Source organism: Protopterus annectens, chromosome 7.part0, assembly GCF_019279795.1.
Source record: "Protopterus annectens isolate FY-2018-M chromosome 7.part0, PAN1.0, whole genome shotgun sequence".
Classification (NCBI taxonomy): Eukaryota; Metazoa; Chordata; order Ceratodontiformes; family Protopteridae; genus Protopterus; species Protopterus annectens.
Window position 1 is genome coordinate 985199809 of NC_056739.1, and position 20584 is coordinate 985220392.

General features: G+C 42.9%; 1 protein-coding gene across 1 annotated transcript in view; it reads left to right on the top strand.

Annotated features, from left to right (window-relative positions):
* The window catches only part of LOC122806122 (protein FAM98A-like), a 561878-nt gene that overhangs the window by 26098 nt on the left and 515196 nt on the right, over positions 1-20584 (top strand). Inside the window, exon 2 of the mRNA XM_044076360.1 lies at positions 7236-7350. Within this exon, the coding sequence (XP_043932295.1) occupies positions 7236-7350 (115 nt within the window). The remainder of the gene's footprint in view (positions 1-7235; positions 7351-20584) is intronic.

Sequence of the window (20584 nt, forward strand, 5' to 3'; positions counted from 1 at the left end):
AAGGCAAATGAATACTGCACTCTTTGGACGTGCACAGGCAACTTCGATTTTATTTGGACAGGACTAAGCTTCTCAGAAAATCTGAGCAGCTGCTAGTTGACTTTGCTGCAGGAGCAGAGGGAAGGGCCATTTCAAAGCAAACCATTTCTAAGTGGATAGCCCATTGCATTCATTTCTGCTATAAACACCATGGAAAACCTACTCCATAGGGGATAAGATCACATTCCACCAGGCTGCATCTACCTCTACAGCCTTTCTCAGAGGTGCCCCTACCAGGGACATCCTCGAACCTGGTACCTGGAGCTCTGTACATACCTTCACCAAGCATTACCACATTCCTATTTTTTCTAAATTCAGAGCTAGTTTTGCCACTGCAGTTTTGCAAGGCTTAATAGCTGGTCCTAATGCTCTCTAACTTCCTCCTCCCTTCCTTAGCTTTGGGAATCGACCCAAATGTAATGACTGCAACAGTGAAACATGAAGAACATAGTACAGTTATGTACACTTACCATAAATGTAGATGTTCGAGTGTATTCAGTGTTGCAGTCCTGGTTACCCTCCCTCCAGCCCCCTGACTTCTCTTGTCTATACATTTCTTCTTGTTTAGTGTATTTCAGCTTTCTGGTGTATTTGCTTTTTGTTGGAGGTGTAACCTAACATATAATTGCTTTCCATTATGGGGGCACCTGACATCTGGGGCAAGAAGAACTAATGTAATGGTGCCGGCTGCACATGTTTTATACCCCTGACTTCATGGAAGAAGAAACCGCATCCAACGCAGGAATCCAAGACTTTGATATTCAGGCCGGCTGAAGGCTACCTGCAGGCAGATAACCCTAATGTAATGACTGCAGCAGTGAATGCACTCGAACATCTACATTTATGGTAAGTGTGCACAACTGTACTTTTTGGATCTTTCTTTCTTTCCGAAACCTGTTTGTAATAGTGCCCACATTCAAAATTTCTTCACAACCTTTTGCTTCTTCTTCCTCTTTCAAGTTTCCTGGTAACACTTAGACTTAAAAGATCACATTCCTATTCATCCAGACTTTAGGCATTTTTTTAAGGTTTTGTGTGTTTGGATCACATTATCAGTTCTCTGCTTTACCCTTTTGACTATCCACTGCACCAAGAGTGGTAACATGTCTAACTCCAGTTATCTCTTTGCAGGCTATAGGGTATCCACACTTTTTCTGTATTTAGTTGACTTGCTTATCTTTGCAGAGTCTTTATCAAAATCTCAGGAATCTTTCTTTTAGGTGAGAAGTCTCTTGCACAAGCTGGGATGGGATTCCAAGAGAACATTTGAAAGTCTTTCTTCACTGCTTCACACAGGATTGTGTTCCTGCAGTGTCAATTAGATACCCAAGTTCAAAGAGCTTCTGTTCACAGGAAAAAATAGATCTTTATTTAAATCTGTTTCTAAGTTTTTCCACTCAGACTTCGGTCACTATGTGGGAATATCTCTGGAGTTTGGGTTTCCTGGCATCTATGATTCTCACAAAACTTATGGCAAGACTCCACATGAGAAAGATACAGTGGTAAATGAAATCTCTCTGGTCCCAACATCAACACCCTTTATCATTTCAAATGCCAGTACTGTGTTTTGTTGGAAGAGAAATCACGTGGTGGAGAGAACAGCTATCCTTAAATCAAGGTCTCCCTCCCTGCTCCAAAGCAGTCAGTCACGCCAGATGCTTCAGACTTTACTTGGGAAGCAGTTTCAGGAGAGAGCAGTGCAGTAGGTGTGAGACACCAAGGACAGATGCAAGCATATAGATATCAAGGAGATGCTTGCCTTGATCAAAGCACTCAATTCTCTGAACCAGCTTTGGTCTCCGGGACCTCTTCAAGTGGTTTCAGATGTACATCAGCAAGCAAGGAGGAACAAGGTTGTACCCCCCTGTTGCCAACTAATCTTGTTAGCTTCACAGCACAGTCTCACTCTAAAGACATCTTGCATTCTGTCAGAGTAAAATTGTGTGGCAGAGAAGCTGAGCAGGACCAGGGCAGACCCTCAGGAATGGAAACTAGATACAGGGGTCTTCCAAAATTTTATTCATCTACGAGGATTTCCTGAAGTAAACCTCTTTTCCTCCTCTCTGAACAATCAGCTGGCAAATGTCTGTTCCAGGACTCATGCAAGAAGGGTATTTCTGAAGATTCAGAAGGCATCCTCCAAGATCATTGTCGTGACTCCCTTCTGGCCCAGACAAATGTGGTTCTCCCTTCTTTTGGAAATGCCCAGGCATAATTATTACAAGCTTCCTCACAGAATGGATGTGCTCACACAAGAACAGGGGGTGTTTGATATACTCTGACATCAGTTTTCTTCAGTTGACTGTTTGGAAAATAGGCTTTTAATTCCTTGTAGGCACCATTTTTCTGAAGGTGTGCATCTGGTTACTAAAGAAGGCAAAAAGCCTGCTACTAGAAAATCATATATTAGCAAACGGAAAAGGTTTTCTAGTTGTTGCCAGCATCATAACCAGCACCTGTTCAAGGCTAGATGTTCTGTGGGTTTACAATATTTGTGTGAGTTACCGTCTATGGCCTTTTTTTATTGCTCTATCAAGGTTCATTTTTTGGCCATTTCAGCATGCCTGCTCATGGATCCTCCTATTTCAAGGCAGTCTCAAGTCGGGGGGGGAGTTTGCATAGGAGGCCTCTAAGTAAACCAGTGGCCCCTCCTTTGGATCTTAATTTTCTATTAGAGAAATTAAAACATGCTCCATTTGAAACAACTAATCTAGCTGACTTGAGGCTCTTAACATGGAAAACAGTTTTGTTGATTGCTGTGACCTCTGCAAGAAGGTTATCTGAGTTGCAAGCTTTTATGATGAGTCAACCCTACCTCATTTTCCACAAGGACAGGGTTTCTTTGAGAACTAATCCTCCTTTTATGCTTAAAGTGGTATCATTGTTTACTTTATATGAAACTGTCCATCTCCCTGTTTTCTTTCCTGAACCAAAAAGTGAGGGAGATGGGATACTGCATACCTTGGATGTCCACAGACAACTTTGGTACTATCTCGACGGAACTAAGTCTTTCAGATCATCTGGTCAGTTATTTCCTGTGAAGGTAGGAAAAGACAACTGGTGTCAAAACAGACAGTTTCTAAATGATTGTCTAAGACTGTTACCTTTTGTTATACTCCCTAGGATGACTCTATTCCAGGCAGGGTCAGGACACACTCTAAAGGACCTTGACTTTCTTCTGTGGCTTTTTGGAAAGGGTTGGATTCTAGAAGCATCGTAGAAGCTGCTACTTGATCCTCTGTACATACTTTTACAAGGCACTGTAGGCTGGATTACTTCTGTAGGTCTAGATCATGCCTTGCTAGGACCATTCTCCAGGGGCTCCTGGACCCTTCTCCTTCCACCTCCCAAACATGGTTAGCTATGGTAATTTTCACATACAGCTAACGTTACTGCAGCAGTCATCAATATGAAGAACATTGTACAGTTGTATAAGTTGAACTTGCCAGAACAGTAGATATTCGATTGATCACTGCTGCAGTAACCAATGCATCTTCCTTGTTTTTTGGTTTGTTTTTATGCCAGGGTGTGGACATTTATTTTTGTTGTTCCTAGCCTTGCCCTTTCAGGGCTCAACCTTCCTTTCTATATTGGCAGGAAAAATCTGAAGGGTTTAACGCCCACACTTGTCTTTTAATCAACTTAACTCAATCTGCTTGACAGTTTGAGAGTATGGAAGGTGCCCTGAAGATTTGGAAGCTGTCTTGTTGATATGCATTTGACAGGATATAACCCATATACCTAGGGCTACTGCAGCAGTGATCATTCAGACATCTACCATTATGGTAAGTTCATCTTGCACAACTGTACTTTCATGCTGCCACCTAAATGTTTTTGTGATGTCCAAGGGCATGTACCATAATAAATACATTTCATGACAATATACAGTTGTTCATTCATTCATTCTAACTTTCATGATCCTTCATGACAATGTACAGTTGTTCATTCATTCTAACTTTCATGATCCACGATCCTCTAGGTTAGGTTACTCTATCTCCATAGCTGCAACCTTCAGCTAGATTTTTGTTTGGTCTAGCTTCACACACTCTGAAGTCCCTATACATATAAATCATCACAGCTTAGTTCTGCACTAGCTGAAGCTGTAAGAGTTTATGAGGCTTTGAGCACCACAACAGGGATTGCACAGGAATGCGTGACAAAAACATATTCTGTGATCCATGAAATACTTGTGTGGAAATGTTAAATGTGTTCTGGAGCCCTGACTTGCACTTGAATTCACCCTGTCAGTGGATAGTATTGTGGGAAAGATCCAGAATCTCTGTTTGTTTTGCATTGTGGAAGTAACTTTTAAGGTGGTGTTATTGGGTTTAGAAGGGACATCGCTGTTAAGGTTGAATGTGCTCCCAAGGTGGCAGTCTGTGCAGTATTTCGAGGAAATAAGCAGTTTGCAAAGTACATGAGCTAAGTTGACTGTGATGGTGTAGACAGTCCTTAATATGCAACCAAACTAAAGGCAGCAGGTGCCTAGCAAGACTTGAAGCTACAATCGTTGTTGGAGGCTATGGAAAAACAACTTCTGGAGCTTCCACATAAAAAGAAGTGTTCACATTACAGTTGCATTAGGTCAATGAGTTGCAACTGAAAACATAAAATAGAACTGAAACTTGATCTTGAGAGCAGGAGCAGACATAACAATCTCCTGTTTGTCTGCATACTGGACAGGAAAGAGAGAAGTGAGCCTGCTCATCTCATCTGTTGCAGTATTTTAATGTGTAGATGCGCTAATATATGTTTATACAAAGCTCATTCCCACCCCCACCATACCCCTTTTTCACTGTCACACTCCATCCACTAAAGCATTGCTCTGACATTCCCATCTACCAGTCCCCAGATTCTCTAGTTCTTTCCTCTAGCCATCTCACACTTTACAGTGAAACTAGCACCATTTTATTCCTGATTGTTGTTTTGGGTGCTAGTGTTCTAGTGTTGCCTGCAGTGTCATTGTGCAATTACATCTCTTGCATACTGTATCAGTTTCTCTAAGAATTAGTTGGTTGTCAGTGAGTATGAAACATTTGCTACATTGTCTGAGGATGCCCATAGCCACCAGACTGGTGACATATAAATTGTGAAAGTGCATATACATGATGTCATGTCCTTCTAGATGAACTACAAGGGTATGGTACAAGAGGGGTTAATAGCTGGCTAGCTTGGGTGCTTTTGTGGCTAGAAGCAAAAACTAGGCTATATAGGAATAGATCCATGGGGCAGTGTTCTTCATTGCACAAACTATTTGCTCTTTGCACAACTGAGTTTCTGCTGTTTCAGAGGTAGTTTTATAGGGGGAAATTTAGTTTCCAAGTGCTTGCATCCATATAAGGCACTGATAAATGCCAAGCCTTCTGGCCAATAAAACTTCACTTTAAGCCATACTGTGTTTCTCAACTGAGACCGGCCATGCATGCCTTCCTTTTGCCACTCACTGAATAATCCCAACTTTTCTCAATGTAAAAACGCACAAAGGTTATAAAAAGTCAAAAGCTAATAAAAAACAGTTCAACAACTAAGACAACACCTCTGTGGTGATTTTTCAAACAACTAATCCAGCAGCAAGGACTCTGGAAAACAAATGTGTTTTACTGTTTTAAAAGGCAGATAAATGCAATAAATAATTCAAGAAAAGAACAGCAGTACACTTAAAGAAATGCAATTTTTTTTTCAAGTAAAAGTACTTGTCTCAACCTAGATGGCACTAGATGCAGAAAAAACACTTGAGTGTACAGGCAAGGATGCCAAATGTTTTTGAGCTTTTTGTGAATTAGCCAAGAGTCATGCAAGTGAGCCAGATTTATAGAGGCTATATGTTAGTGAGGTCTGGGCAGACAGAAGAATGGGAAAAACAGCAATGTAACAGGCAACGGGGTGCAGCTTTAAGCAGGAAAATAAACCGAATATAAGACTCTAGCAGCAAAACTGGTGTGTAATTAGCTGTAGAAGCGCAAATCCTGCAGCAAATGTTACAGTACTGCCACTATTGCAATCCCATTGTATTGTAAGTCAGCATACTAAGAAGAAATTTACCAGCAGCACTGTTGATGGAAAAATGCAATCATAAATGACTAAATGAGGCCAAGGTACAGTAATTATGCTACAACTAAGAATGAAACTACAAGACTAAGGCCCCAGACTGAGTTCAAAATACTAACAATTAGTGTTTTAAAATTATTTTACTTACATATATAGAAATGCAAGACAATGTATAAATGATGCTCCGATAAATTCAAGATGTACTGCTCAGCTGAGCTCCATGTACAGTGTGACACTACATCACAGACTCACAAAATCTTTATTCACTTTATTGACCACAAATGGTTGAAACTCATTTAAGAAAAAAAGGTTTTATGCAGGGAGGAGGGTCAAGCCTCTCTACACCTTCTGCTAATAATGTGTATTCTAACTCTTGAGATTGCAAAACACTGGGGAAGGGCAAAATCCCACCCACCACTCTATAACAATCCCACAGATCACATTCTGGCATCCTGTGAATGAAACAGCATTTCAAAATGATAACCCTCCTGACTTGACATTTGGTCAAGCACATGCAACCTGCATTTTGAACATGGTATGTGTTTGAAATGTCAGGACTTAGAATGTGGAGACTAAATGATCAAAAATCCAGACTTGCATTACTAAGTTTGAGACGGCCATTTCTTAGAAGATTCCCCATTTTTCTGAGGTATAGCAATTATGGAATTGCTGTATATAAGTTTTGGGGATGTTAAAGGAGGCTTGCTCCCCACCTCAGGGAGTCTGGGAGGACTTTCCCCTACAAAAAAAGTATTTGAGGAGGTGAAGTATTGTGTTTGGTATTTATTAGGCGTGTCTCTTTTTTTAGCATTTTGGGACTTGCAAGTTCCAGCATTTCAGTAGGAAGCTGTTGAATATTGCACATGCAGTTCTCTAAATTTTGGTTACGGTTTCTTGACAAAATGATATGAACTAGTTTTATATATCACAGTTAGAACCATATTTGTGTGTTTGTTTGTGTAGCTTTGTTTCTATTATCTGACGTAATGTAAATATGAGATGGCTTTAAATAATTATAGGTTGTTGTTTTGGTGGTCCTCCTCTGTAAAATGTTTCTTTATTGTGTCCATAACTTTAAGAAACCTGTTTTTGAATGGGGAAGGATGCCATTAATGTATGTGTTCACACATGTATGTTTTATTTTGCAGTGCTATGCCTATAAGTTCATAGAACAGTTTAATGTGCTCACTGCAGAATTTGAATACTTACTGTCTGACAGTACAAGCAACGTCCGGACATTTGCTTTTAAAAAGCCGTTGAGGGGTATTCAGAAGAAAACCTAAAATGGCCATGCAGTAGTAGATAGTGCAATGAATTTAGAACAATGCATCCTGACCGGGAGTAGGCTTGCATGAATGATCGTATGGCCATAGTCATGATGCGGACAGTGCTGCATAGCCACAACAGTGGCAGTAAGTTCACTGATTGAAAAACCTTGCTATGATGCGACCCAAGGAAAGCATTAGGGAGGTAGTATGCTCTGTGCTGTTTGTTTTCACAAGGATATCAAAGCACCCATACCTGTGGTATGAGCACTGTGGGCAACCCATACAAAGGCACGACGGCCAAGTGCTAAGTCATTTTGTCATAGAAGTGGGGGTGAAATGTTGCAATAGAACAGGCAGAAATGAGTTAGATCAAACAAGAACACAGAGACAACCAGAAGGACAGATTGTTTTGATGGAGGAATAAGACAAGATTAGTTTGGGGGAGAGGGAGAAGGGATTACTTTTTTAAGGTATGTATACCTGTTTTGTAAGGAGGACTGTATAGGGGAAGATTGCAAGATGGAAACTGATGCTAGGATGGAGGGAAAGAAAAAAGAAGCTGGGCTAGACAAAAGTAATGCAGTCAAATGCTGTCAGGGGAGTCAGCGACATATAAGGGGGAAGCAGTGTAGAGATTTAGGCTGACAAATGGAGCAAATGTATGGGGAGGTAATGACACAAAGGGTAACAGTGGAGAGATTTGGACTAAAGGAGCAAATGTTGGAAGACACATTCTGACAGAGGCTGGACAACTGGTGATGGGGAGAGTTTGACCACAAATAGGTGATGGAGAGTGACTTAAAAGTTTGGGGAATATGATGGTGCTGGGTAGGGAGAGGTGAGGTGGACCTGCAAGAGCACCACATTGAGGAATCCACCCAGACATCAGTCACCTGTATGGCTGATGACATGGATGAAGCTGGCAGGCCATGCAACTCTTATCCAGCTGTTCAAGCATGTGCTGCAGTCTGCCATTGTTGGCATCCAGCTGCTGGTCTATCTCAACCCTCTTCAAGAGTTGCAGTTCCTGCTGGAAGACCCAAGAGTACCTCCTGCACTACAGAGAGATGGCTAAGAAGGCCACCATGAAGTTCTGCAGGTCACCTTTAAAGATGGGGACATTAGTCACTCAGCAGTGTGGTAGGCCTGAGACTACTGGCTACAGAGTAGTAGTTCCAATAGCCATGCACGTTGACTACAACCTCACCACAGCCTTCAGTATGTCTGATCCTGCAGAAAATAAATTGAGAAAAAAAACAAAATTAAAACAAAAGATATGAAAAAAATGATGCACAAAGCAAGTTAATATATGTTGTAGTTTGGCAGCTGTTTCACCTTCTCTGACAAGCCATTGCATTGTCTTCAATATGTTGAGGCACTGGAAAATGTAATTAATAATCAGCACAGTAAATCTGTGACAGCAGAAGGCAATTCCCGTAACAGTTACTAGGCCTAAGATTTGGTGCCAAATCAAGAACAGAATGTTTTCAATAAAAATATGATTCCTCAGAGCCCAACTTCATTCTACTGTTGGAGAAAGCCACCTCTACAGATGACTTATTTGAGCCTGCACTACTATTTAGAGAGGGTGATGCCAGTGGCATAATGTCATGGCAAGTTGCTGCCAGGCATCAGTTTTATAAGGGGGGCACTCATACTCTCCCAACAGTCCTTATACAGCAGATGAAGAGAGATTTTACACACTCTGCTGACCATATTGGGAGCCCTATCAGAGTCGGACCGTGCCCACTCCTGAGGTCTAATCTGTGAGATAAATGGTAGCCTGGTGTTTATGGTCATGCACATGGAGCACCATACAACATGCATTAAATGGCAGCAGGGGAGTGATTCACATAATTGTAGCCCAATGTAAAGTGATGGAGTAGATAAGCTTCACAGTGGTTTGTGCACAGCATGCATAATACAGCCCTGAAATGAGCATTGTAACATGGACTCTGGCAAATAATGCATTCACGTCATATGTGCATTGCAGAGTCAATCATGCTAAATCACCTCATTAGCTTAATTACCTTGCTGTAAGGCCTAGTTTAGCTCGATAAAATATGTTTACCGAATTTAGGGAGACCATGTGACAGCAAGCAGCTCTGAGTTTTGGAACGTAGTGAATATCATAATGTACTGTCCATATAGTCAGATTAACTGCAGACAGGATTACTAATTTTTGGATGTCAGGACTGCAGTGACCTTGTATGGGTACCTGTAAGCTGCAGGCACACTACCAGAGAAGTATAATGTATAGGACAACACTGCACATGGCATGACATGGGACTGGCAGGACAAGACAGATTGCAGTTGTACTGAGAGTGCTCACTCTGATAGGGCAGGAAAGGTTTAATTCCTGGTAGGGATGGTCTCAAGCGTGCAGTCCTGATAAACCTTACAGGGCAGGACAAATTGCAGTCCTGCTGTTGCCCCTGTTCCCTGACAGGTCACATGGAACACAGTCAAGGCTCTGTTACAGTCCTGATTAGTGGGTGTCACAACCGCATTCCATATGCACATGGACAACATGATGTACTGTATGGGATATTGGGCCTTCACCAAGAACAGGCAGTACTATCTTCACAGGTCAGTTGGATGTCAGGCATGGCTGAAATTCCTACTGCCATCATACTATGGCACAGGATTGTAATGGCTACACTGTAGCAGCACACAAGGCTGTGGTCACCTCAATGGGTCTGGAGTCCGTACTGAATCCATTGCTAGGTAATATGGACACACACACACTCTCTTTTGTAACCCACAAGTTTACACATGTTGTTCTTGGACCAAAGGAATAGGAACTGCTGGAATTGTTCCCCAAAAGGGCAATTAAAGATGCTAGTGCAGAGCCTGTGTATATATGTCATTCATATCCTTGCACAAGTCTCTGCTACACCTTGTCAAGGAAGGCCTTGTCTGTTACCCTTTTCAAGTTGTCAAGTGTAGTTGAACATAATAGGATGGTATTACAGGTGTGTCACAGGATCCCTGATATTGCTAGAGACAAGTTGACCATTTGGGTGGACCACAAGCACAGAGGCATCTTACTGAGATGGAGGGATTCCTGGTATACCCCTAACAGAGAAAATGAGAGAATCCTTAAACCTTGGGGTGGCTTGAATGAGACAAAGATGGGCCGATGAGGACTGCTCAAGTGTCTGTAAGGGATGTACCATATGAGTAGGGCAATGACTTACAATATTTGTGCAGATGTTTGAACCAGGGGAATTAGGGTTGGTGCAATGATGGCCTAAATGGTATGGAAGTAATTGGTATTTAGTAGTAATCTGTGATTTCTACCAGTATATGATACACATATATGCACCAACATTGGCAGGGGGATGTTATCTGAATGTAGTCACAGGTTCTACTGGTAGCATATTTAGTACAACAGGTCATAACATGCTTGATGTCAGCTGATGCATGGTGGTTGACATTGTACCATGCACATGGCACAGCCCGATGGCACACTGGCATTGTTAATGCTAATATTGGAGGGTCATCTTCGCATCACCCGTGGCTAGAGTGACATGGAGAGGGTAGGCTGAACTTTGGATATCACCTGTGGTATGAATATGCCATTCTGTCCATGTGAGCCCCAGACTTGCTAGACAGAAATCACCATTGTATATGACATTGGAAAGCCACACTGCCCTGCCTCTGATTGCATGCACTAAGTACAAGGGAGAGGCAAGTAGGTGGTCATCAATCTGGATAAACCCAGATCTTGCAGTCATCTTTCACACTAGCTCTCAGATGTGCAGGTCTCAGCGGTAAAGGCACCACTCACGTTTCCATTTTGATGATGCTGATTGTGTTTTGTGCCTCAGTTTGAGGAACTGAAACCACTGCAGGAATGACAGGTCATCCTGTAATACATGAAGAGTGGCATGGCATGTAGAGACCTGGACAGACATGCCTGTTTCTGAAAATGGTGGCCAGTGTATCATCTATTGATGCATCGATGAGGACATGGGCAATTGAATGCTATTGCTGTGCTAGTGGATGGGTGTGCAGTGGGTGATTACGGGCCACCATTATGCAGATGGCACACACCATTCTGGAAACAGCTTCACTGACCATGGCTGCCAGCTGCACTATGGTCACGTCCCAACAGGCATACCACTGAAAGTCCCCCAGTTCAAAGTCATCACACTCCTCTTGTAGTCCTACAGTGAGCAGCATCTACTTATGCCTGTTCCTGGGGTTGTGGATGCTGGTGTTCTACTGGAGCAGTACATGGGGGGGTGCATAACTGGGTTACCATACATGTAGTTTGCCATCCTTTAGATAGGAGTCCTTCAGTTGTGGCACTGCTGGGACATATAGTATTCCAAGCCAGTTTTCCATCCAGTGAAACTTCACACCAATACTGAAAGATGCAATCTCTGATTCATCTAATCTGCTACCCTTGTACATGGCTACTGCATCCACATACATGAACCTTCCACCAATACTAGCATTCCTTCCCCATGACACTTTTCTGAGTCCTAGCTTTACCCTTGGCCTTTGTTGATTTTCTAGTGCCTGATGCAGTGTCTGACCAGTCAATGTACTGTAGTGCACAGCCTGGTTGTGTGTATTGCATGCATCAGTTTTATTCAGTATTTGTCTGGTCAAAGCCCATAGTTTGGGACCCTTTGCTACCTCTTTGCCATTGCAGTCAACTATTGCACCTGCCTCCTCTTCACATGGAGGTATCACTGCAATTGGTTCCACTGACTCCACACCTGACTTCTCTGTGGCTACCACATTTGTGACAGACACTGCTGCAATGTCCTCATGTTATAACTGCTTCCTTAGCACCTTGTAATTTAGCTTGGCACAGACCACAAATTTATTTATTTAAGTTTGATGACCAGGGAAGTCCACTGGGCCAAGAAGAGCCCATTTTCAGTGGAGATCCGGGGAGAAAAGCTCCACAAAAATTGCAAGTTACATTTCACATTTTACAAAAGGACATAGTTCACACAGCTAAGTAAACCTTTACAGATAAGCTCCATGATATTTGCAATTAGCAAATATCTTGATGTTCTTCATGTTTCACTGTTGCAGTCATTACATTTGGGTAATATGCTGGCAGGTTGCCCTCAGTCGGTCTGATTAACAAAGTCTTGGGTCCTGTGTCGGTTGTTGTCCCTTCTTCCATGACGTCAGGTCATCAGGGGTATAAAACATGCAGCCAACGCCATTACATCAGTCTTTCTTGCTGTGCGGTGCCCGAAGCAGAATCAGTTCGCAAGTGCCGGTCGGTCGACTCCTGAAATTTTTGTTTTCAAGTTTCAGAACCAAAGTCTTCAACTTAAAGCTAAGTACCCTGTTGGGGAAACTTTTTCTTGCTCCTTACCGATGTTAGTAAAAGTTAATTATTGCATTACTTGTGGAAAGCAAATACCTCATAAAGATTTTCATTTGTACTGTATTCCTTGCCTAGGCCCTGACCATGACGTACCTTGCTGTTGGTTTTGTGCTTTATTTAATCAGTGCACTATCAGTCATCTGTATATTTTTGCCTCTAAATATTTTGGTTCTCGGTTTAATTATCCAGAAATGTCGGCAGTTAGCCATCCGACTACCGGGATTCCGAAAAAACGCAAAGATAAAGACAGAGACAGGCTGCCGAGGTCCAAAACTGCTGATGACATTTCTCCTAAGCCAGTCGCCAGTTCGCCGGTACTCAGTGAGGTGCTTTTGCAGCCCCTGATAAACCCGCTACTTCTGATTCGCAGGCCTCTACTGAGACCCATTCGGAGTCCGGTATGCCATGAGATACTTCAACTATGGAACCCGCGGATGTTTCTACCTTGGATGGGTCTGGAGCCGCTGTGCAGGCACCGGCTTCTTAGGGTGTATTCAGGCATACAGACTTGCATATTAAAACGACACCTCCTTCATTACTAAGGCCTAAATCTCGATCCATTTCTAAAAAACTGACACCCAGGCTACATGCTCAGGCCCCTATGCCTAAAAAACAAATGATAAAAACGGCTAAAGATCTTATAACTCTAATCAGGGATAGTCAACCCCCTTGCCTTCTAAGAGCCCTAGGGCTGAGCTTGATCTTCTGATCAGGATTCTGTTTTTTCTGATGACCTGGATTTGTCCATACCTACTTATGAGGATTCTGATGCAGAGGATTCCATTCCCTCTGCTTCCCCTCCTGAGGATTTTTCATTTGGGGAAACTTTACATACTTTAAAGTAGCATTTTCACTGGGAAAGCCAGGAATTTTCTGATTCAAAAAAGAGGCTTAGGGATTTCCTCCTTCTATCTCAGCATAGGCCTTTGGCTATACCTCCTGTACTAGACGTTGTTGATGATTTCTCGGAATCCAGTTTGGACCCTGATTCCCTGCCTCCTGCTCCTAGTAAACCTGACAGATACTACAGGGTTCCTGAGTCCCACAAGTTCCTCTTCAAAAATCCTGTTGCGGATCCAGAGACTATTTCTCAGGGGCCCAAGGGCATTAAGGCTTCTACTGCTAAAAATCCTGCCCCCTCTGATAGAGACTCCAGGGCACTGGATAGATGGGGTAAAAAGGTTTATACTTCTGCAACCTTGACAATCGGAGTTTTAAACTGCCAATTTGAAATGTTAAAATATCAGCAACATGTTATTGGACTGCTTAAACAGAAAATGATGTTATTTCCTGACTGTGTGGAAAATAAAGATTTACAGGACTTAATGCATTCTGCTGAACAAGTTGGAAAACATACTTTGCAATGTGGGTTTGATTTTTTAAAGGCTTCTTGCAGGGCTGCTGTTACTGGGTCCATGCTTAGAAGGCATGCTTGGCTTAAGGAGCAAACTTTGCCTGATCATGTTAAAGCTAAATTGTTGGATGCTCCTTTAAATCAGGACCGCCTGTTTGGCAACAAGGCTGAAGAAGTTCTTAAAAAGATTGAAGATAAAGCTAAATCTATGCAAACTGTTAAAGGTTTTTTACAAGTGCAACTTCCTAGATTTAGTAGGCACTGGCCTACTAAGAATTGGTCCCTTCCAGGTCTTCTCAAACCAAACCCAGACACAGCAAAAACACCAGATTGCAGTCCCAGGGGACTATCAGAACTAAGCAGTGGGGCCCTCCACTTCCAAATCTGGAAATCACAAGACACCCCCCCCCCATGGTAAACAGTCTCAATGACTTCCTTTTAAAAGTACCAAGCACTTCTCTTTTGACCGCCCCTTTGGGGGGGAAAGATTGCTCTTCATGCAAATTACTGGCAACTCATAACCCAGGACAAATGGGTTTTTAAATATAGTGTCCCAGGGATACAGATTTCATTTCCACACATTGCCAACACCAAGTTAGTGGCCAGACCTGCCCCCAAATCAGTGGGCAGAGGCTCAGAAACAAGTACTTTCCCTCTTAAGCATGGGGGCTATTCAGCTGGTACCAGAAGAGGAAAAGCGACAAGGTTTCTACTCCAGACATTTTCTGGTATCCAGAAAAGACAAATCATGGCGTCCAATCCTGGACTTGTCTACTCTAAACACCTTTCTGGAGATTCCAAAATTCAAGATGCTGACTCTTCAATTACTTCCTATGCTAGGCAGAGATGCCTGGTTGGCAACACTAGATTTAAAAGAAGCATACCTGCACACCCCAATCAGGGAATCTTGCAGAAGATACCTACGCTTCAAAGCAGGCGGCATGCATTATCAATTCTCTGCACTGCCCTTTGGCTTGTCTACTGCGCCCAGGGAATTCACAAAGTGCCTGGCTCCAGTTATTGCATTCTGCAGGTAAAGAAATATTAAAATATACCCATACGTGGACGATTGTCTAATTCAAGCAGAAAGCCAGGGCATACTTTTAAATCATCTGGCATTTGTAAAAAGGGTTCTAACTTGTCTGGGGTACACCCTAAATGAAAAGAAATCACAACTGGTACCCTGTCAACAAGTTACATTCCTGGGAGCAAGCTTGAATACAACTTCCCAGATGGCTTACCTTACGCCAGAAAAGCAAATTCATTTGGTAACCTACTTGAAACAAGTGGCCACAAAAACTCTTCTATCTGCAAGACAAGTACTGCAAGCCTTGGGGTTCGTGGCCTCCTGCATTCTTCTCATTCCATGTGCAAGACTGCATATGAGGAAACTACAGTGGTATCTAAAAAGCCTATGGTGTCAACATTCTCAGGATCTTGAAGCAATGATTCCTATCATACCTTGCCTACGCCTAGAGTTCCTCTGGTGGGCAGAGGTCTGCCACCAAAACAAGGGACTACCATTTACACTACCCTCTGCCGCCCAAACCCCAACAACAGATGCATCGGACTATGCATGGGGGGCTCACTTGGCAGGGGAAGTTCATTCAGGGCAAATGGAACCCAAGTTAAATGCACCTACATATCAATCAAGAAGAAATGTTAGCTGTACAGAATGCTCTGACAGCCTTCAAGGACTACATTCTTCCAGGACAACTAATGGTAAAGACAGACAACACCACGGTTATGTGGTACATAAACAAGCGGGGGTACACATTCCTACCCCCTCTGCAGACTAGCCATGGCATTGTGGAACACAGCCTTGAGCTACCAAGTGCACCTACAAGCTCAATTCCTGCCAGGAAAATTAAATACACTGGCAGACAGAATAAGCAGAAACCTCATGGACTCACACGAGTGGAAACTGGAACCAAGGATTTTCAACATGTTGACAAGTGAATGGGGGAGCCCAAACATAGATCTATTTGCCTCCCCCCAGAATTAGCAGTTGGACAAGTTTTGCACAAGGACTCCCCACAAACAAGCCTGGAAAGTGGATGCTGTGTCCTTCAGCTGGAAAAACCTATCAGTCTATGCCCCCCCCCGCTGCCTCTGCTCTCCAAAGTTCTACTAAAAGTTAAACAGGACAAACCAAGGATGATCTTGATTGCTCCAGACTGGCCACGCCAACACTGGTACCCCCTCCTGTGCAGTGTGTCGCAGTTATCTCCATGGCACCTGCCTCAGACCCCTTCCCTGCTGTCTCAGCAGGAGAACCAATTTCTGCACCCTCAGCTTCCAACATTGAACCTTACAGCCTGGCTGATCATTTAAATTAACCCTTTTCATCCCTCAGCAAACCTGTGATGGATGTCATCTTAGAGGCAAGGAGACCTAGTACTAGAAAATCTTATGCTGACAAATGGAAAAGATTCTGTGCCTGGAACCAGTCTCAAGGGATGAGCACAGCAGCACCCAATTTACCTCAGATTTTGCAATACTTAACTGAGATGCTTCACAAGGGCCTGTCTTTTTCCTCCATTAAAATCCACGCCTCAGACATTTCAGCTTATTATAACACAGAACCCCTCCCCCTCTTCTCTCATCTTCTGCTCAAGCAGTACCTTAGAGGGGCAAAAAACTTGAGACCACCCAGGAGAGCTCCAACTCCTGCCTGGGACCTTAACTTTGTATTGGAGAAATTCACTCTACTTCCTTTCGAGCCAGCTGCTACTGCAGACTTAAAATTTCTTTCTTGGAAAGCAGCCTTCCTTTTAGCAATCACTTCAGCTAGAAGTATATCTGAATTACAGGCCCTTATGTCAGTGGAGCCTTTCATCATCTTTCATGTGGACAGGGTGTCACTCAGGACCAGTCCATCCTTTATGCCCAAGGTGGTATCCAATGCGGCTCTTAATCAAGTCCATTCATTTGCCAACATTTTTCCCAATCCACAGAACAAAGGGGAATGGATTCTGCATTCCTTGGATGTGCAGAGACAACTTAGATTCTACTTGGACAGGACTAAACCTCAAAGAAAATCTGAACAACTGCTGGTAGCATTTGCTGCAGGGGCAGAGGGGAAGGCTATTTGAAAACAAACCATTTCTAAATGGATAAGCCATTGCATTCATTTCTGCTATAAGCACCATGGAAAACCTATCCCCCAGGGGATCAGATCTCACTCCACCAGGGTTGCGTCTACTTCTGCAGCCTTTCTCAGAGGTGTTCCTCACAGGGACATCCTAGAAGCTGCTACCTGGAGTTCTGTACATACTTTCACCATGCATTATCATTTGCCAATTTTTTCTAAATCTAGAGCTGGCTTTGCCACTGCTGTCTTGCAGGGCCTTATAGCTGGCCCTAATGCTATATAAACTCCTCCTCCCATCCATAGCTTTGGGAATCTACCCAAATGTAATGACTGCAACAGTGAAACACAAAGAGCATAGTACAGTTGTGTACACTTATCATAAATGTAGATGTTCAAGTGTATTCACTGTTGCAGTCCTGGTTACCCTCCCTCCAGCCCCCTAATTTCTTCTGGCTATACCTCTGCTTTCCTTTACTATGCTTAAAAGCCTTTTTGGTGTATTTTCTTTTTGTTGGTGGTATACCTTTGTGTTTTTGTTTATTTGCTCCCCATTAGGGGGGACCTGACATCTGGGGCAAGAAAAACTGATGTAATGGCGTCGGCTGCATGTTTTATACCCCTGATGACCTGACGTCATGGAAGAAGCGACAGCATCCGACGCAGAAATCTCAAGACTTTTGATATTCAGGTCGGCTGAGGGCTACCTGCAGGCAAATAACCCAAATGTGATGACTGCAACAGTGAATACACTTGAACATCTACATTTATAGTAAGTGTACACAACTGTACTTTCTTTGCAATGTCACTGTTGTCCCATATTTTCTTCACTTTTTGATGACTGTCTTCACTGTGTTCCATGGTATATCCAATGCTGTGGAAATGTTTTTAAACCCTTCTCATGACTGGTACCTTTCAACAATGAAACCCCTTTGATGCTTTATAAGCTCTCTGTGAACCATGGGTTTTGCTGTAGCAAGCAACTGAGTAAATGTCAGGAAAGTCCTACTTGGACAGCTGAACTTTATTTGGGTTTAATCGGAGTCTCTCTAACTGATGGCAGGTGTGTACCCAAGAAAATTGAAAGTTGCAATTAAATCAGAAGGTGCTTCAACAAAGTATTAGTTTAAGGGTGTGCACACTTATGCAACAAGCTTATTGTACGTTTTTTATTTTTTTATATTTTTTCCCCTAACAGATCTGTTTGTTTTTCGGTTGAATTATACAGGTTGTAAATGTATCTGACATTTGCTAGGATGGAGTTCCAAAGTTTAAGAATGTATACAGTGTATAGGCAGGCCTTATTGTAATTTTTTGAGTGAATACAAGGTGTTGGGCTAGTGAATACAGTTGTATATGGGATGTGTACCAGTTAAATAATTGGGTAGTGGCATGCACATCTCTGGTCTATATTGGATGTTGTGGATTGATATCCTTTATCACTGTTGCAGTATTCCTTAAAAGGGATGTCCTGCCCCAGGTAGCCCGTCATTCGGCCACTATAGATAAGCCTGAAAAGGATCTTGCTTGCACCATATGTCCCACTTATGCTCCCCACACAGAATGTAGAGCATAAAAGGGACATACTGACACAACTACCCAGAACTTCTTTTGCCGCCAGTTCTAACAAAATTATTGCCAGTTGATTTGAACATTTTGTTGCTGTACTGAGTATTTAGTAACACCAGATAAGTGCCCAGTTGGGGTTATTTTTTTCTTTTTATTGTTATTTTCTATATTTACACTTTACTTTCTTGATTTTGCATTTTTTATCACTATTTAGAGTTCATGCTTTGTTTTCCCGCCTTTACTGTGCTAGAATAGTCCTGAATTCAGGTTTTGCTGTATTCCGGACTTCAGTACAAGTTCCTGTGTTGCCCATATCCTTACTTGGATAGGAGGAAGCTTCTCTGTTCACCAGTGAGAGTGGGGAGCTTTGAACAGCCTATCTGTCCCTGGAGGAGTGGTCTCAGCCCAGTAACTAGTTGTTTATTGGCCGTTTTGGGCAATTTCCTAGCTCTTTCAAGTCCCCTGCTTTAAAACCCGCTTTGCCGTAGCTTGGCGCGATTTTGCGCATAGTGCAGCATCGGGCAGCGCCGCTTAAACGGGTTTAAACTATTTCCGGCTCCACAAAGTCTGCTCTTCACTTTTTCCCTTAGAACTGCTCTAAATTTCAAAATAAGCACTCTTATTTTCTTTCTAAAAACCAGCACTTGCTCATATAAGTGAACTTACAGGTAAACACTAATAAACTTAAGCACTGCACCCTCTTATACTCCTTTTAAGTACTTGCTCCCTATTGGTCCTTTCTGATCAGTCCATAAGTAGTTCCCTATACTTTTCAGGCATGTCCAAAGGCCAGTTTCGGGTTTACTCCCTAGTCCAGCTGGTGAATCTGGGAATCTTGAGGCAATGTTACAACTGCCTTATGTACACAGACCACCCTCTCCACCTCCCAACAAGCTGGAACATAAGTGAGAGATGCAACTATATAGCCAAACTGGAGGCTGATCTCTCTCAACCCAGTACTGGCACAGCCGGTCAGGAGGAAAAGGTAACCACACACACCACAAATCCAGTCTCGCATAGACCCATTGCACCAGCAAACCAAACACATAAACACACAAAAACATACTCGGAGGCTCTAAACAAAAATCTGCCTAAGCAGCAGAGACCTCCAAAGCAGACATCCAAGCAACCCCCATCATGCAACAATACCCACGTAACACACAACTCACAAAGTCAGTGTGTCACACAGTCACAGCCCTTAAGGCTAAACAACACACTGAATACACTTGTAATAGGCGACTCTATTGTCAGACACACTGACGTCCCACTCACCAGACTGAATAAGGAGAAGGTCACTGTAAGCTGCCTTTCAGGTGCCAGGATCCACTACATAACACAAGCACTCAGGTCACTCCAAAGCAAGTGCAAATATGACTCTGTCATTTTCCATGCTGGTGTGAATGACCTGAGACGTACCTCCCTGGACTACATGAAAAGAGACCTAGAGGAGCTCTCTGATCATGTAGCCCAGGCCGGTATGACCCTGACATTGAGTAGCATGTTGCCCTCACCAAGAATGATGCCACAGTATAAAGACAAAATGATAAATTTTAACAATTGGCTAAAGTATTGGTGTCATTCAAAGGGGATCCAGTGTCTGTCAGCCTGGGATGACATGCTCGACAAGCCACTTTGCTTCGCGAGGGACGGCTTGCACTTGTCACCCCTGGGTTTTAGAATACTGGCAAAGGCTCTTGCCTCCCCCATAGTGCCTTTTTTAGGCAAGGCTCAAAAGACAAACCCACCTCCATAGACAACACAAAGAAAAAACTAAGGGTAATGCTGCTCAACGCCAGAAGTCTAAACCTCAAGATGCATGCACTCGAGACTCTCCTCAGTATGGAGAATATCGA